Raw genomic sequence first — 16,617 nt, 5'->3', positions numbered from 1 at the left:
GAAAAAAAAAACTTGTTTTCCATTGTGAAAGGTTCCCAAGAAATGTTTTAAAACATAATTATACTTGTAGGAACAATTACAGTTTTGTACTGCGAGGGGAGCTGTTGGCACATAATACTAAGATTGTGCATTAGATCATCCACTAGCTTCTGTAATATCCACTTCCAGCTATAAGGAGTCATGTTTCAACACCTCCGATTCCCTGATGCTGACAAGCTAAACAACTTGTTTTGTCTCTGGGAGCTCTTCTCTGGTGATTAACTGCTTATGGTGAATACTAATTATATGAAAGTACAGTACAGTAGAAATCGTGTCCTATTTCCTCTACCTGCAGCATCCCCATCCTCTTGTGTAGAAACACTGTACTGTTAATTCAGCTAAACACAAGACGATGACATTTTTCAGTACCACAAATAGGTTAATCTGCCTCTTACAACAAAACTTTCTTTATCCTTCTGTCTGCACAATAAGTTTAAATGCAAAATACTTCACATTTGTAAATGTCTGTAATAATTTGAGAAATAAATTTACAGCAGGATGTGTGCAAATTAGTGTTCTGTTGGTGGTAAAGGCAGAGTAATGTCCCCAATTCCCCATGTCTCAGTTTGAAAATTTACCCCAAATTATCCATTCCCTGAAACTGCACCTCAGACTAAAATCTTTTCACCAGGGAGTCTATAAGAATTTGTTCTTCAATTTTAAATCTAAAATGCCTTTTAAAACGCTAACACTGCAAAATTAGAAACCATTAAACAATATAAGGCAGAGAGTGATTAAATCTACCAAACACATTCAAAGCAGCTTAAGCTACTTTTTAATTAAAAACAAAAAGATATCACTGGCAACATTCAGACATCTTTATCTAGATAAAGTTAGGAGATTATTCAAAACACAAAAGATGCTGATCTTTTGCAGGAGACTGAATGAAAACACTTGAAGATTTCAATCCCCCAGCCCTACGTACACAGTCTTTGGGCAGAGAGGAACTGAGCACAGACAGTGCTGCAGTGTGATCACTCTATGTTTGCTGATTAAATAAGTGACACCAACAGTGGCCTTGGAGGGAGGCTGTGTGTTCCTCCTTCCTTCCTGACAGGATGGTGAGTGAAATCACAGTGGCTGTAGCAATTCAGTAATGAGCAGCAAGATGTACATATTAGGGAGGAAGGAAAATCAGTTTGTGTTTCAAGAACCAGTTTTAATACATAGAAGATGACTAAAGACAGTACTATATTGGTGTTATTTTTTTTCTAAGCAGCAAGTTTAAGCAGAAAACAGCATACATTTTTAAAGACACATTTAGACCCTAACCATGTAGCTTAAATACAGGCTTCACATTAACAGACACAATTCTGCTGAAGCCACTGTAATTATGTCCACTTATTTCATAGCCAAATTCAGACCTGCAGCTTTAAGGCTTTTGTATTCATTTGAAGAAAGAACAAGAAAAATGACCAGCAGTTTTAGTCAACCACAGGCAAGATGCCAGGAGCCAAAGATCAGCCTCCTTCAGGCTGAGATGATATCATCTACTCCAAGGTCCTGAAGCTCAGTGTCTGGAGTAGTAGAAAATTTACTGGTGAACAGCCTCATCTCTTATTTTCTTATTACATACGAACATTACTTTGTTCACTACTTTAATATAAAATCTGTGTTTTTAACATCTATTACATTCTACACATTTTTCATCTTCTCTTTGTCTAATAGAAAATTGGTCTTACCTAAAAAGCATGCCCTAAAATAAAGCACGGGTACTTGGTAGCTGCTGGAGTACAAGACATGATACTCATAGCGAATCACTTCTGCTGTTGCACAAACTCCATCTACTTGAGAATCATCCAAAGAATCCTAAAACAACAAACATGAACAAAATCATCCATCAACTTGTGTATTTGCAACAAGGGGAAATTAAGTACCACTACTGTAATTAATTTAATAAACATAAAGAGCAGACATTATAGGGATCACACCTTTCATAGCACTTATTTGAATTCCTGAAGACATTTCTTAATTGAAGAACACTGAAGTCCAAAACCTGCAACAACAACTTGCAAGCTAACCAAAATTTCAAACTGTGAATTGTGTACAACAATTTGTAGAACTGAGGTCTTTATAACCTCAGATTGCTTGTGTAGGTAAAAGAAAAAGACACGAATCTCTCTAAACACCTTATGGCAGAATCCTCATAGAGTATGGTGGTTATATTTGTATTCCTCCTCAGTACCTTTAGCATAGGCCATTTTAAAAGTATACCCTTAAATAATCTGTTTTTGCTTGCCAAAATACAGATCAACTGTATCCACAAATATTCCTTTGTTTTAAAGGCTTTTTTGCAAAATGTTGGTTTTGCTATAACATTTCTCAAGGTGAGACATTTTTCTCCTCTCACTGTATGTTTCCCCTGTAAAGTAAGCAACGTTTATTTTAGATTTGAAATAAATTGTAAGGATGGAACTTAATCAGAGCATCGAGATACACCCCAGTCACGATGTAAATCTCTCAATATCTTTAGCAATCTATTAGTTTTTAATTAGTTTTGAAATCATGCTAAGCATCTGGTTGTTTTGTCTTTTCTGGAAACTGCTGATACTCAACATCTCTGAAAATGGAGCCATACACTTAATAAATCCATTGAGATTAAATATTTTAGAACAAACTTTCCAAGAAGGCGCTATGGGTGTGGACTTGTTCAGTTTTCAAACCCCTAAATTTACATGCATGAAGTAAGCAACCATAATGCCCCACAGGTTGGGCGTGCATTTCACAAGTCTGCTTTTGCCAACCAACTGCGAATATTGGCACACTATTGCCTGTCCAACYAAATGAATAAGGTTGAACAGAAAAGAAAAACCAACATCTTTTGAAAGTCATGTTGGTTTAACACATAAGAAATTTAAAGCTATTTTGTATTTTTATCTCTCGTCCTCAACTCACCTTACTTATTCCTCAGCCATGAATCTATCTATGAAGAGATATAGAACTGATAAACTGTAACAGTAATCACGACCAGAATACTTTAAACATTTTGATATCCCAAGTAAAAGTGATTTCATCCAAAGTAGGCATATTACACAACCAGATGCTGCTGAGGCACATGGATAGAAGATCATGAACAGAGAGCCCAGATCATGGGAAGCTACAGACCTAGGTATTGTAAATACAATTTTAGACACTAAACGACAAAATTACAGGTGCTCAAAGAACAGACGTATTCTGGGAAATTCTGGACAGCTACAGGAATGCTTGAATTTAGCTTATCAGGAAACAGATATCTAAAGCACTGAAATGTAACATTAAAGAAAATCCTCTCCATGTTAACCTAGCTTTAAAAACTGCATGTGAAGGGATATTACAGACAACATGCCAGAAGGGACAATGGTGATTGCTGTATCTGACTTCACAGGCCAGGTAAAATTCTGTATACTCTACCCAGTTCCCATAAAAATGTGTCACAGACCAAGAAAGCAAATTCTTTTCATCTTCCCACATGTCAGTCCCTATAATCAGATGTGAAATATAGAGGTAATGCTATTTAAAAAATCTCTTGAGGAAAAGAGAATACTATTTCTTCTCTTTAGTAAACTATTGCTTTAAACTGGATAAACTTTCAATGCTTCAGTGAGGAATATAGCAAAGGAAGGAACAGTAGCAGATTACTTAATTACTTAAAAAGGTGGTAAAAGAAATGAAAAAAAAAACCACTACAGATCAGTTTTCAAGTTTTTAGGGATGGGGAAGGGAAGGAGTCCATATTCAGAATCGAATCTAGATTAAAATTCACAAAACCCCTGCAACCAGCCTCCTTGAAACAAAATCATGTGGCACAGACATTAATGTTTCATCAGATATTATGACCTTGCTTATTGCTTAGTCACTAGCTTACCTTGCCCTAAAATAAAACTGAATATGCACAATATGTTATAATATGCTTGCCAAGCTACTTCCATTCGCTGGTTCTTCTGGAAGCARCAAGACTATCTGCCTCTTGCTGATGTATTAAATATTGTTCTACCAAAAAAAGCTGTATTTATACACATACTTCTCTATTCTGCTTACTCTGCCATAGAAAAATAAAATGACTCTAATCTGTAACAATATAAATTTATGATGATTTCAGACTAAATGAAAAAGAAGTCATATATTTTTTTACCTCCTAACACTTAGGAACAGAAATAATTTTACTCAAAGCTCTATACCCTTAGGAAAAACATGCTTTATAAATACCCTACTATCTCAGAAAGTCAAAAATTAAGCTAGGAACAACTCTATCCTTAAGAATTCAGCTTGCTGGGTTAGCAAGAATTGCAGCTGGTAAGCAACTTCTATCTTCATTTTCTGAATTAGAAAAAGGAAAGTAAAGGAGCCAGTTGGTCTTTCTAATTTCACTGTTCCTTGAGATGGCCAGTGAGGAAAGTCTCTTGAGAATTCCTGCCATTACCAGAAGGACATGAGACTCTGAGCTACTTCCCAGAACACTCTATTATTTCAAGAGAAAGGGTGGTTTTATCCAGAAGTGGCCTTTCCAAAAGATCTGTATAGTTTGATAGCAAGAAACTCAGTGGACAAGGAAAGACGCAGCTTTGCACTGAATGAACTACTGTTCTGGACAGCAGAATATTTGTGGACGCATTTTTTTTTGCGTTATCCTGTGGTTCTTTCTGAGTGCTAGTTTAGGCAGTGTCTTAAATCAAGCACTAAGCTAAAATGCAAAGCTCAAAGATTTGAAAGTTACACTCTTCTGCTCTGTAACAAGATGGACTTTGGTCTACTATGAAGTTTCTACACTTACTCAAAATAGTTTCTGATAATCAGATCTCTTTTTCTGCTGCACTTCTCGTGACAAGTAGGTGCATTGTATTTGTAATCTGCATACACAGACAGATACTTGAATCCTTAAAGCCATTTCTAATCCCTCTTCCTTTTGGTAAACAGCAGCAGCAAGACTTCTTACATAAAAAGGTACAGCATTGATGTATAATCCTGTACTTTACAGTCTCCATAAGTATGATGTAGAGAATTTATGTAGGGAAAATACATTTTGGAGCCTAAAAGTTTTGATGATATCTCTCTAGATGATGAGATGAACTTTGCTGATGAGGCGACTAAAATGAGTACAATCATTTTAGGATGATCTTTGGAATATCTAAAAATCTATGTATGGCTAAATAAAGCCATGGAGCATGAGCAAATATTACACCTACTCAAAACGCAAGGTTTATTTTCTGCTCTTTAATCAAATGGCTTTCTTTTCCATACAATTATTGATAAAGCTATAAATGCAAAAAGCAGATGTAACTTTTCCAAAAAAAAGTCACAGAATTTTATTTTTGTCATAAATGTCATAATTGTGCCCCTTTAAACATTTTTAATGTAATTGTTCTACTTCCCCTTTTTACGTATACATTGTCCTATCTCTTTGGAGCTAATACTGTATTTTATTAATTTTAATAGACAATAGTGAAATCAATTTTAGCATAAGAAGATTGTATAACTCTGCAAAAAGATTCATCAGATTCATCTATATATACAGGCAACAAAATGAGGATTTGTTAACAAATTCATGCTTTTGTTTAGATCCTTCCTAGGATAAAATAAACAAGCCTAAAGAAAAAAATTTATTAAAATGTTAACAATGAAGGTTTTTTGACTGACTTGCAATTCTTAAAAATGATAAAAAGAATTTAATTTCTTTATTTTTTGTTTCTGCATTACAATTTGCTTACATGGCTGCCATGCTTCAAGTTAAAACTGCAAATCCAGGACACGCTGACTGTTTCCTAAACAAATTGGGAAGTTGTCATCAGGAAGCATCTGCTACTCTATTACTCTCACGTAAAAGCATTCTTGTGCTATCATAATAGACTATTGAGCAGATGTTTAAAAGCACTATACCCACAGCAATGTATGTATTATAAAAGAGACACCCAGCTACCATCTAATTAATTATATTAGTTCCTTCATAAATGAATTATCACTAATTTTAATTGATGTAAAGTTGTTCTCAACATTTAAGTATCCCCTAAACTAATTGAGTTGATTTGTTCCTTTTAAAATGCTGAATTATTTAAATCAATAGATAAGAAATTACATTGCATGTCGTTCTGAAGGCAAAACAACATATTTGTACTCTTATCAAAAGTTACTATTTTTATTCCTTCTGATGAAAAAGACAAGTTAGAAACCATTGGTAACAAGCGAATTTGATAGCTGGAGAGAGGCAGATTGTCTCGCTACTCTTTAGCGGGAACTGTGTTCAACGGGCTGAACAGCAGCAATAAGGTGTGGATTAAGGTAGGCTGCTTCTGGAAAGAGGGCTCCCATGGAAAGGAAGAGGCCAGGGAAGTGACAGTGTAAGCTGGGAAGAAGACAAAACTATCTGACAATAGGGGATTTTTCTCTGCTGACACTAAACATTTCCCTCCCTCCATCTCACCCACAGAGAGGCAGGCTGCGCCAAGGTTCCTTACTCAGCCCAAATTCCCTTTGAAATGCAGAAGCAGGCCCTAATGTCTTTGGAGGGGAAAGGGGAAGAGAAGTGTTTTAACCAAGGGCAGGCACATTTCTCCTGGATATCAAGTCACTGTTGCCTTTCTCCCAATTCCCAGSTTTCTCATCTCTTTTTTTGGTGCTTTGACCTCAATTTCCTCCTGCTTTGGGCAAGTCTCCTGGGAAACTCTCCTGCAGAAGCATTGCARGATTGGTCTGCAAGCAGGAAAGAGAGGAAAAGGTGATGCAAGCACAGTTACTGGTACTGCTAGTTTACTCATAAGAGGGGGGRAAAGGAGATGCAACTCAGATTAGTAAGTAAATTTGATTTCACTGCTTAAAATGTATTTACACTTCATTTCATTTTAACCTCTAAACCTGAAAACAAATGTCCCATGCTTGTACTTCTTTAACTGCTTCTCCTGTATGGTGGTCTTCTTTTTTCAAAAATGACTGTGAGCTACCGTGTGAAACACAAGAGCTTTCATGGAGCAGTTCCCCTCCCAATTCAAAACTTTCCCTTTGGCAAATACAGAGATTTGAACATGAAAAACGAGTGGTAGGACAGTGCTCATCAGATAGAATTAAAATAGAGCTTAATGTGGTGGGTGCGGCAGCGTGGTGAGATTGTATCTGTGCTCTTTATTCTTCCTCTTGGGTGTTCTCCACATTTATTTGGACTGTGTCTCACTTTTTTGCCTGCAGCCCCCACTGTTCTAGTTTCTGCAGGTCATTTTGCAGTTGGTTTTGGTCCTTCTAATGCAGGAGCTCAAGTCCTCCCCCACCCTTTCACAAGCCTTAGACCTCTGGATCGGATTCTCCCTTCCCCTACTACACTGAAAATCCAGTGTAAAATCACAGCACTCAGTGAAGTAACCTTGGCTTGAGAGGAGAATCAGACTTGTTGGCTACAGTCCACTTCATGTCCCCAACAACCACTTCGGATAGTCAAGATAAACTAAGTGATGGCAGGAGACAGTAGCCTGGCGGACAGAGTGAAGGCTGGACTGCAAAGAAGCCAAATGCTTGGATTCTAGTTCTGAACTGAAGTATTATTTGAAAATTGCAAGGAGGACTATAAACATTTTTTTTTAAACATCTCCTCACAAAAATAAACATCCTGAGGAAAAAAAGCAAAACAAGACTCAAAACCATGCTAGCAGGTTTTTTATTTTAATATAGTGAGAGAACTTCCGTTTGCATTAAGTGATTGTCAGTATTTTGCTTTCACTATTAAATAATCATACTATGCTAAAATTTATAGGCTCTAATCAAACTCACCCCGCTGTATCATGGCTGTAAAAAATGCATAAAAGTGTGGACATCTTCCTGAATAATTTAAGTTGAATGGTGTACACATCTTTATCATCAGTTTCAAAAATTTTTATATACATTACTAAACTGTTCTTTTATCTTAAGTATATACGGGGAATATAACAATCTCTATGTGTTTTCCAGGGTGACTATCATTAGTTACTGATGAGGCAAGATGAGGACAGTGGAGAACTGAAGAGAACAAAGTTATCTTAAGGGTTTTTTTTCTGCATGTGGCTACAAAATCCTCCCTACAACCTCTCATAAATTTCTTCAAGGTCAATTAGCCAAGTGAAGAACTTGGTTAAATACTGCTCTTCAATAACCAAAAAAGAAAAAAGGCCTTAAATCAATCAGTGACGTTACTAAACACTAAGTCCAGTTTCCTTGAAAGATTATTAAGCCACAAAGAGAACATTTCAAAAGTGAGGTAAGGTAAAGAGGCAATGGATTCCATATTTCATTTCCCCTTCCCAAAGGAAAATCTTGTAAGTGTAGTTAGCACGCTGATTATGTTAACTCTATACTGTTAAAGAATGTAGTCATTACTAGAATGATTATTTTTTTCTCAGAAAAATACAGGTTAGTAAACAAAAAACACAGTCTTTTATCATTCAAAGCATATCAAAAGCCTAAAATCAAGACTTCCAATCCAAAAAGATGCAGCAAACAAAATTGTAGTAGTCTCTCATGCATTAGCAATCATTTCTAATGGCTGGAAATTAGATTTGTCTTTTGATTGCTTTAAAATTGTTATCACAAGTGAAAGCAAAATCTATTCAAGCAAAAGAAGCAATGGACCATGAAAATAGAACAGTTGTGAATTTGCTCTTCATGTAAAAGTGAAGAATTCTTTCAAAATCACTCTTCATTCTTCCTGTGTTGTTGCATTTAAAATGCAGAATTTGGTAGTTTCATCCTTCCCCCAAAAGAAACACTTTCTTATCCTTTTTGCAATGTACAAGACTCCATTTTGAGCAGAACTTAAGCATGGAAACACAGAATGTTAGGAAACCTCTTCTGGTGGACTCCACAGTTAACAGCTAGCAAAGCTGGGAAAGTAAGCAAGGAGTCAAAAGAGTTGCACTGACATGCTCATCTGCCAAGGGAGGAACCGACTAACCTGGACAATGCGAAATTCCAAAAAAGAAGGGCACATCCTAAGCTAAAGGCCTCAAAGAAGACCTAAGCAATCTCACTTGAAAGCTGTAGGGATGCTTCTACTTCCACTATCACCAGCTAATATTCACTGTCATAAGTTTTCCTTGCAATTAGGCATTTTCAGCAGTTGTCCTTACTAAGGAGGTATGGTGAGGCAAGAAGCAATTAGAGGTGGCAGTTCTCTTCTTTGCCACTAGCACATTTGTAAAAAAATTAAGCCAGGATAGATAAGGTGCATAGATCACTCTGTGTATATATATACACAATACTTTTATGGATGCAGGGACAGGAACTCCAGCCTCTCCTTTCAGGTGAGTACTCTAAACATCAGGTCAAAGATTCATAGTCTTTTCCTTCGTCTCATCCAGTATGTACTTAATTGTTTCATCTAATGTAGAACTTGAACAGGAGAAAGTAAGAGCAACATTCCAGAATACCTTAAAGCCCAATGAGTAAGGCATTTTTCCAAAGCAGCTTCAAGCCCCTCTGCCAAAGAAGACAACTGAAATCAGGATTGCCCGTAACTTCCCTTATACTATGGGGCAACGCAGGATAACTGTCATCTCCTCTGGGCATCTCTTGCAGAGCACGTTCTGGCACTTGTGTTCTCAGAACCCTTGTTAGAGCCGACGTCGGAGGCAAGACAGACACTGCAAGTCCACGGCATGACTGAACAGGCATTTAGGCTCCCAGGGCCCCCAGGCATGTCCCAGGCTAAGCTGGCACGTGAGAAAGCCTACTGTGGGTCTAAATTTTGGCCAGAGCTGCCAAGGGCATCCATGCTCGCTGGTGGATACAACCTCAAATGATTTCAATACGTGAACTTTTCTGTTCTAGGATTATAACACAAAAATTATATTTAATTGTAAGTTTTGGAATTTCATTCACACTACTTTATAATATAATACTTGCAAATCATGCCAGTTCTCAATAGTGTTGCTGTATGAGAACAAACACCACATTTACACAATGGTACACACAGTTATTTCAAGGATCACAAAAACAAATAAAATAGGTAGAACAATACATTGTTTCACAGTTAGTTTGATATGATGATAGAAGTAAAAAAAATAGAACACAGAGTATGAGCAAAATTTTCTATCACTGAATCTCCTCCAAACATAAACCAAATTGTAGTATTTTCCCACTGTTTTTGACACTACCTTGCATTTTTACAAATTGCAAAAAGTTACTATGACAAGGCTAATTACTACTAAACGACATGATTGTTTTTTCAGACCCGAGTGCTTCTATGCTTTAGCGAGTCTACTCTATGCTTTATAATATGCAAAAAAAAAAAAAAAAAAAAGCTATATTATAATACAAAGGTAATAGCTTAGCTGTATTTTAGGTCAATTTTTTCTTTCCAGAACAAGGATTGTTATTTTTGCATTGAGAATTTCAGTAGCAACCCAGTTTTGCCCACACTCAATTCAACGGGGAGACTGACAGCAAATTCCTACCACCCCTTACAGAAGACAAACTTAAATCCTCATTAATTTCGCAGGTGGCAAACTATATGAAAATAATGCTAAGACTGATAGTGTTTAAAGTAATTCAAGTGAAGAAGTTATACACAGAAATGATCAAATGTCATAAAATCTGCCATTATAAAACCAAGAAATTCAAAGTTAAAGGTTACAATTAAAAGCAGCTGAAGGAAAAAAAAGGGGGCTGATGCAATTCTGAAGTCTTGTGCTACGCCACGCGCCTGGCAGCTGCACTGGGACAGGGGCAAGTGTTTCAGGGAGGCTGTCGGTAACAGAAATGCAGTGTCCCTGGCCCAGCGACAACTGTGCCAGTCAAACTACCAATGATTAATATCTTCCTTCATACCACTTACTGCAATCCGTGCAGTAGCATGCTACTTAGCGGCAAAAAGAGGATAGCAACTGAATAAGATAATCTTTGTCAAAAGCGTGCAATTTTTAAGTTACTGGAGGTGCTAATCTAAGCTTGTCCATAGCCTATGTTATATGCTCACAACAATTAGAAACAACAACCTTTAACAAGGTAGCTTAATCACAACTAACTTATTTGAATACGGGAGCTCCAATTAAATTAACTATACATTAAACTGAAGCACATACATTATTCTCTTATTAAGAAAACGAGGAGATAAAATTAAGATTTTTTTTGAAGATTTACAAGTAAATTCATCATTATTTTGAATTATTGACACATTTTTAAATTAAGATCATTTTTAATTTAAAATGGATCATTATATTTTAATTTTATCTCTCCATTTTTTCTAGATTTGTTATATAAAAATATTCACACATCAGGATCCAGTAATTTTTTTCTTTTTAGAGAAGAAAGGTATAAGAGTTTTCTCTGCTAGACTACTGTTCATTATTCCAATGAATTCCTATAATTTTTCACATAATTCAGTCAATCTTATTTTTTCTCCATTAAGGCTGGACAGAAAGATGATTAGTACATATTTTTCACATTTCAACTATCTAAAAGAAACGCAGAAAGAGTACTTTTCTTTCATTCCTACTAAGGCCCTAAAACTGTTTCCTATGAGGAAAATTTCCTACAGAGAAAATCCATGTTTTTTTTGTGGAACAAGTTAAAAGAGTTTAGCTTTTGCTTACTCTTAGAACTGTTTATTTTATTAATATACAATGTAATACAGATGTACTTAGTTCCTACTCTTTAATCACTGTTATATAAAAAATACAAAGATCTGAATTCTGATTTGGACAGGATAAAAGCCTTTCAGCTCATTTTCAAATGAAATACTCTATATATTCTAATTATTAATAAAGATARTGTTATCAAGTACCATTGATCACAACCGTCCCAAATGTATACTTGGAGACATTTACAGTGGAAGGAAAGAAAATACTGAATAATTTCTTTTATTAATGTGATCTCAAAGTAAAACTGCCTTGCTGTACTATGTGACACTATTAATTTCCAAGAATGCAGTACATAATAGATCTCAAGGCAAATTTAACTGCTAGCAGTCTTTACAAGGAAGTAATTGTAGTCTGACAAAATGTAGCTAAAATTCACAAAATTCAAGTGAGAAGACATAATGCAATGCATTCCCACAATTAAAAATACACTGTTAAGGCATCATCTAATAATAAGGGCAACTATACTTTATTACTTTGGCTAAATAATACCCAGGAGACTTCTATAAGCAAATAAATAAAGTACATATGTAAGTAGAAAAGAATCTCAACTATAACAATACACCAGCAACAGTTTTATACAACACAATACAACTGTATGTTGAAGCCTGCTATGCTCCAAAAATAAGCATTTGCTTTACAATCTTTAAAATCAAGTAAAAAGTCCATATGAATTATTTACAGTGTTCCTAACTAAACGAGCTTTCAAACACTCTCCATCTTCAGGCAAATTTTGTTTTATTTGACTAAAAAACTCATTAGGGAATTAGGAACATTTAAATAGTCTGGCTGCAGTATACAGTTGAAAACACCTGCAATGGTCAACAGTATTATATGAATTCAACAACCAGCCAACAATAATGTAGCTGAAGGATTACAAAAATCAAGAAATGATACACATTGTGCATACAGACAGTTGGCCAAGCTGCTAACAGTGTTGCTATGACTATTTTACAAAATCAGATTATTACTAAAATTCAGATAACCTGTGAACCATTAAACATGTGAATTTATGTTCATTTCTTGTACTTCTTTTTTTTAGCTGAAGTAATTGCTCAGTAGTAGGTGCAGGAACTTGAGGACATTGTTCCACACACAATCATACTTCAGGCATAGCTAAACCTTGCTTCAAATTTTATAGCTAATCTATGTAAAATACTTCAGGCCATTAATACATTCTAAAAAATATATGAAGATTGTTTAAGGAGGTCCTTTTTTTTTTTGGTGGCAACACAAAACCTGAGGAGGAAAAGGAGAGACAGTATCTTTGCCTGCTACCCCAGGACGGTGCATTTGCCCAGACTGAGGAAGATTCAGGTTCGCTTCCTCCTCCTGCTGGGGACGAGCCACTGACCAGGCGCAGGGAACCRAGGCAGGTGCCAGGGGAGCGAGCCGACGCTCTGCGAACCTTTGCACGGGATTCCTGCGTTCAGGGCGCACCACCTGTGAGAGGCTCAGCAGTTCCGATCTCCTTCGACTTTATCAGGAAGCGACCCCGTCATTATCCTWCGGGATCAGAAACACAGGCTACCAGAAGTAAAAAACCCACTAGTAATTGCAGACACCTGCACAGCAAGAGCTAGAATGTAGCTTTGACTGTTTGCTACATTTTCTCTCTCCTCTAACTTCCCTCAAAAGCTGCTCTACAGCTACTGGAACTAATTTATTCATTCAAATTTGATTAAGGTATCTCAGGGACTATTTTATATATTTGACCCTATTTACAACTGACTGAAATCATATCTAAGAGGATGGAGTATTTAATTGGTTAAATTGCTCTTGTTTTTCAAAACTGAGATATTCCAAGAGTCCCGAAGGCATTTAATTCCAAAACAGGAAGCCAAAGAGGAGAACACTCAGTAATTCTAATCTTGTGCAGATCTCTTGGAAAGTATTTTCCTAAACATTTGCTGAAAGAACCTTTTATTGTGCTGCGTGCTGCCGCATGTACCCCAACCGGGGTCCCACAGAAACGGCAAAATATTTACTACTTAAATTATTTCTGGTTATGTAAAAGAATCAATCTAGAATCAACTAAGAGCATGCTTTCCTAAATATTAAACTTAGGCATTTGCAAAACAAAGCATGTAGAGGAAGAAAACACAACTAAAATATATGAAATATATTTTTAACAGCCCGGACTATAACTTTATTCAGAAGACAGAGGCTATGAATCATTGTGCTGCATCAAAACCAAAGATACGATTTAATTGTTTCTTTGTTAATTTCTCTTTATAGGTTTCTGAAAGTCAACTGCAACCCGTATAGGAATAATTTTAGAATGAAGGCTTGGTGTCTATATGATATTTTACCCATTACTGCTGAAGTCCCTATTCTGTAACATGTCAGGTACAAGGGGACTTCTGCATTTTTGCAGAGAGCACAAATGACTTTGCTGAATCTGGAAATAATACATGAGCAGATCAAGAATTTACCATTGCAGGAATCAATTCCTGATTACCAGCACATTCCATATATTGAATTCTACAGAACTATATGCAGGTAACAGAAAAAAAGGCAGAAGTTGGCTTTTTATATCACATTTGCACATTTATGAACACATGCACACAGTGTGCAGGTATGCACACTACGAGTGGAGGCATATAGATAGGGGTTTTGTAATAGACAGTAAGCTGAAGCACTTAAGTGTTAGGAGATAAAAGAATTAAAGTTCCCTAAGTAATTCAGCTCCCTTGAATGCAGGATCTAGTTATGTGATTTCATGATCTTTTTCTCAAAGGATTCTTTACCCCATACAATACACAGGACAAAGAATTAGCAGCAGTACAATACTTTTTTATTCTTGTCATTCAATATGCAACTTCCAAGTCACAGACCCAGACAAAAGTGTGGGAGACTCTACTTCATGTCCACATATACCCCAAAAAAGCAAATGAAGCAGCCATACTCTACAGAAACAACTCACAGATAACTACACCAGCCAGAAGAAAAGGCTTAAAGAAACAAAGATTAATGGAACTTTCAGCAGAAAATCTGTGATTCATTGGGATTTACCTTTTCAAGAGAAGGAAGGCAAAGGCAGAATATCATTGCATTGATTGACAGATGATTTATTATCTTGGTTTGGAAGGTTTGGGATATTTAGTCATTGCTAGGCTTTCATCACAGAAAACTGACTTCTCTCAATAAAAACATTTGAGCATTTGACACTACCGTTCACAGTCAAGTCTAGCATAGTTAGTAAGCACTTTAAAACAAGAAATTGGGAGAAAAAAGTTGTGAAACATTTGTCTTTTACCTAAACAGAGAATAAAACTGTAAATGAAGAAACCATTAATTATAAATAACAGAAGAGTAAAACAGAAGCTGGAAGCAGGAGAGAGAAAGTATTATCTTTACAAGTAGTGATCACAGTTAGGATTATATTTGACTTATATAGGAAACTCAGAGAGGTCAAAAGGAAATATTTACTATGTCAGTATACTGATTCAAGAACTTCTGCCATAAGAGAAGAAACAGGGACTTCCAGTCGACTCCTGATGAAAGACTTATAAGGTATTATAGTAGTGTAATCTATGAGAGTGTCAATCTGAAAGACAACACTTTCAGTGCCTATACACAAGCTGTGAATTACATAAAGAAATATGAGTTAACACAGATGAAGGTAACTCAGCTTTGGTCAAAATCATCTGCTCGGAAAAAAATAAAAAAATAGAGTTTATACTAATCCAAATAGGACATGCAGTATTGTATTTGGATAAAAATCTCTCAAACAGCATTAGAGATTAGGACAGCCAGGAGCTACAGGAGACAAACTCTGTAGCTACAGAGCTCAGAATAAATGTTTTAAATATTGTCAAGATCTCGTTTTTCTTAGATGTGATACTTGAATTATTTCTTCACCATGAAGCTACTGAATTAACAACAAATTATTTTTACGCAGATTCACAAAGTTGCAAGAGTATTGCAGGATAGCTGCCTATGCAAAACAAGCCTGACTCAAAGATTTCAAATAAATGTAAGTAAAAATAAATACAAAAACAAAACCAAAAAATATCAGCCCATATATACATTAAGGGCACTTGACTGCTGTGTCTTGCTCAAACACTCAAGAACAACCAATTGCAAKATTTCAAATCATGTGGGAAATTCCCCAAGGTCAGATTGGCTGGGATCACTAAAATTTTATTACCTTGGACAGTAGAACAGTGTGTGTTCTGCTTTCTAGGATCAACTAGGAATTTTACATATCAAAAAAGTAACTTCTGGTATTTTACGATGTTTTTATAATGCATTGAGAAATGTGTTTAGGCCTGTAGTATGCAGATGCTCACAAAAGAGATATTTATGGATCTTCCAGTACTGTGTATCTGTCAAGAGAACCTGGTCATGACGAGCCTTCCTCAAGCCTGTATGTTAGGATTTTTAAAAACATTTGAAAAATTAAGGGAGCTAATGAGTTAAGGCAGCTGAACTAAAAAGATGAAAGACTGCAATTTGGAAAAGGCTCAAATTTATTTAAATCAGAGATGCAAAAAATGCCTATAATTTGCATCCTGAACTACTGAAAAAACATTGTAGGATAAGGCTCCAGACTTAACTCAGTGAATAATCACCTCAGAAAGGATAGCAAGAGCATGCAAAAAACCTACAGAGAATAGAAAAGAGGAATGACAAGCAAAAAAAGCCACATCTTGAAGCCTAAGTTAGAGGGAGAAAGTGAGAACTGCCAAAATCCAGGCTGAATTTACACTTAAAAATGGCACAAGACTCACTAGACATAAGTCAAAGAAGAACAAGGAAAAAAGTAGTGCAAAGATGCAACAAGGCTGAGGTTCAAATTGAAAATAACAAAGCAACAACCCCAAACCTAAATTCAGATTTCACACAATATAATTAATAATGTTGAACATGGGAACACTGCATGGTGGTTAATGAGGAGGAGGGCACATTTGTCTCACGACACAGGACCAAGACTCATCTTTGTCACTGGTGAGAGCCAAGGCAGGGGACCAGAACAATCACCAGTCTAAAAGGCTGAAAGAATGGA

General features: G+C 36.1%; 1 protein-coding gene across 4 annotated transcripts in view; it reads right to left on the bottom strand.

Moving 5' to 3' along the window:
* The window catches only part of ATG10 (autophagy related 10), an 83,629-nt gene that overhangs the window by 29,307 nt on the left and 37,705 nt on the right, over window positions 1–16,617 (bottom strand). For all 4 annotated transcript variants that reach the window (XM_085322039.1, XM_085322042.1, XM_085322041.1 and 1 more), the window contains one exon: window positions 1,722–1,848. In XM_085322039.1, coding sequence (XP_085178165.1) covers window positions 1,722–1,848 — 127 coding nt within the window. The remainder of the gene's footprint in view (window positions 1–1,721; window positions 1,849–16,617) is intronic.

The sequence above is a fragment of the Rhea americana genome, unplaced genomic scaffold (genome assembly GCF_003343005.1).
Source record: "Rhea americana isolate MKP2758 unplaced genomic scaffold, rheAme1 scaffold_74, whole genome shotgun sequence".
Lineage (NCBI taxonomy): Eukaryota > Metazoa > Chordata > Aves > Rheiformes > Rheidae > Rhea > Rhea americana.
Note: the sequence above shows the minus strand (reverse complement) of the source record. Positions and strands in the feature narration are given on the sequence as shown.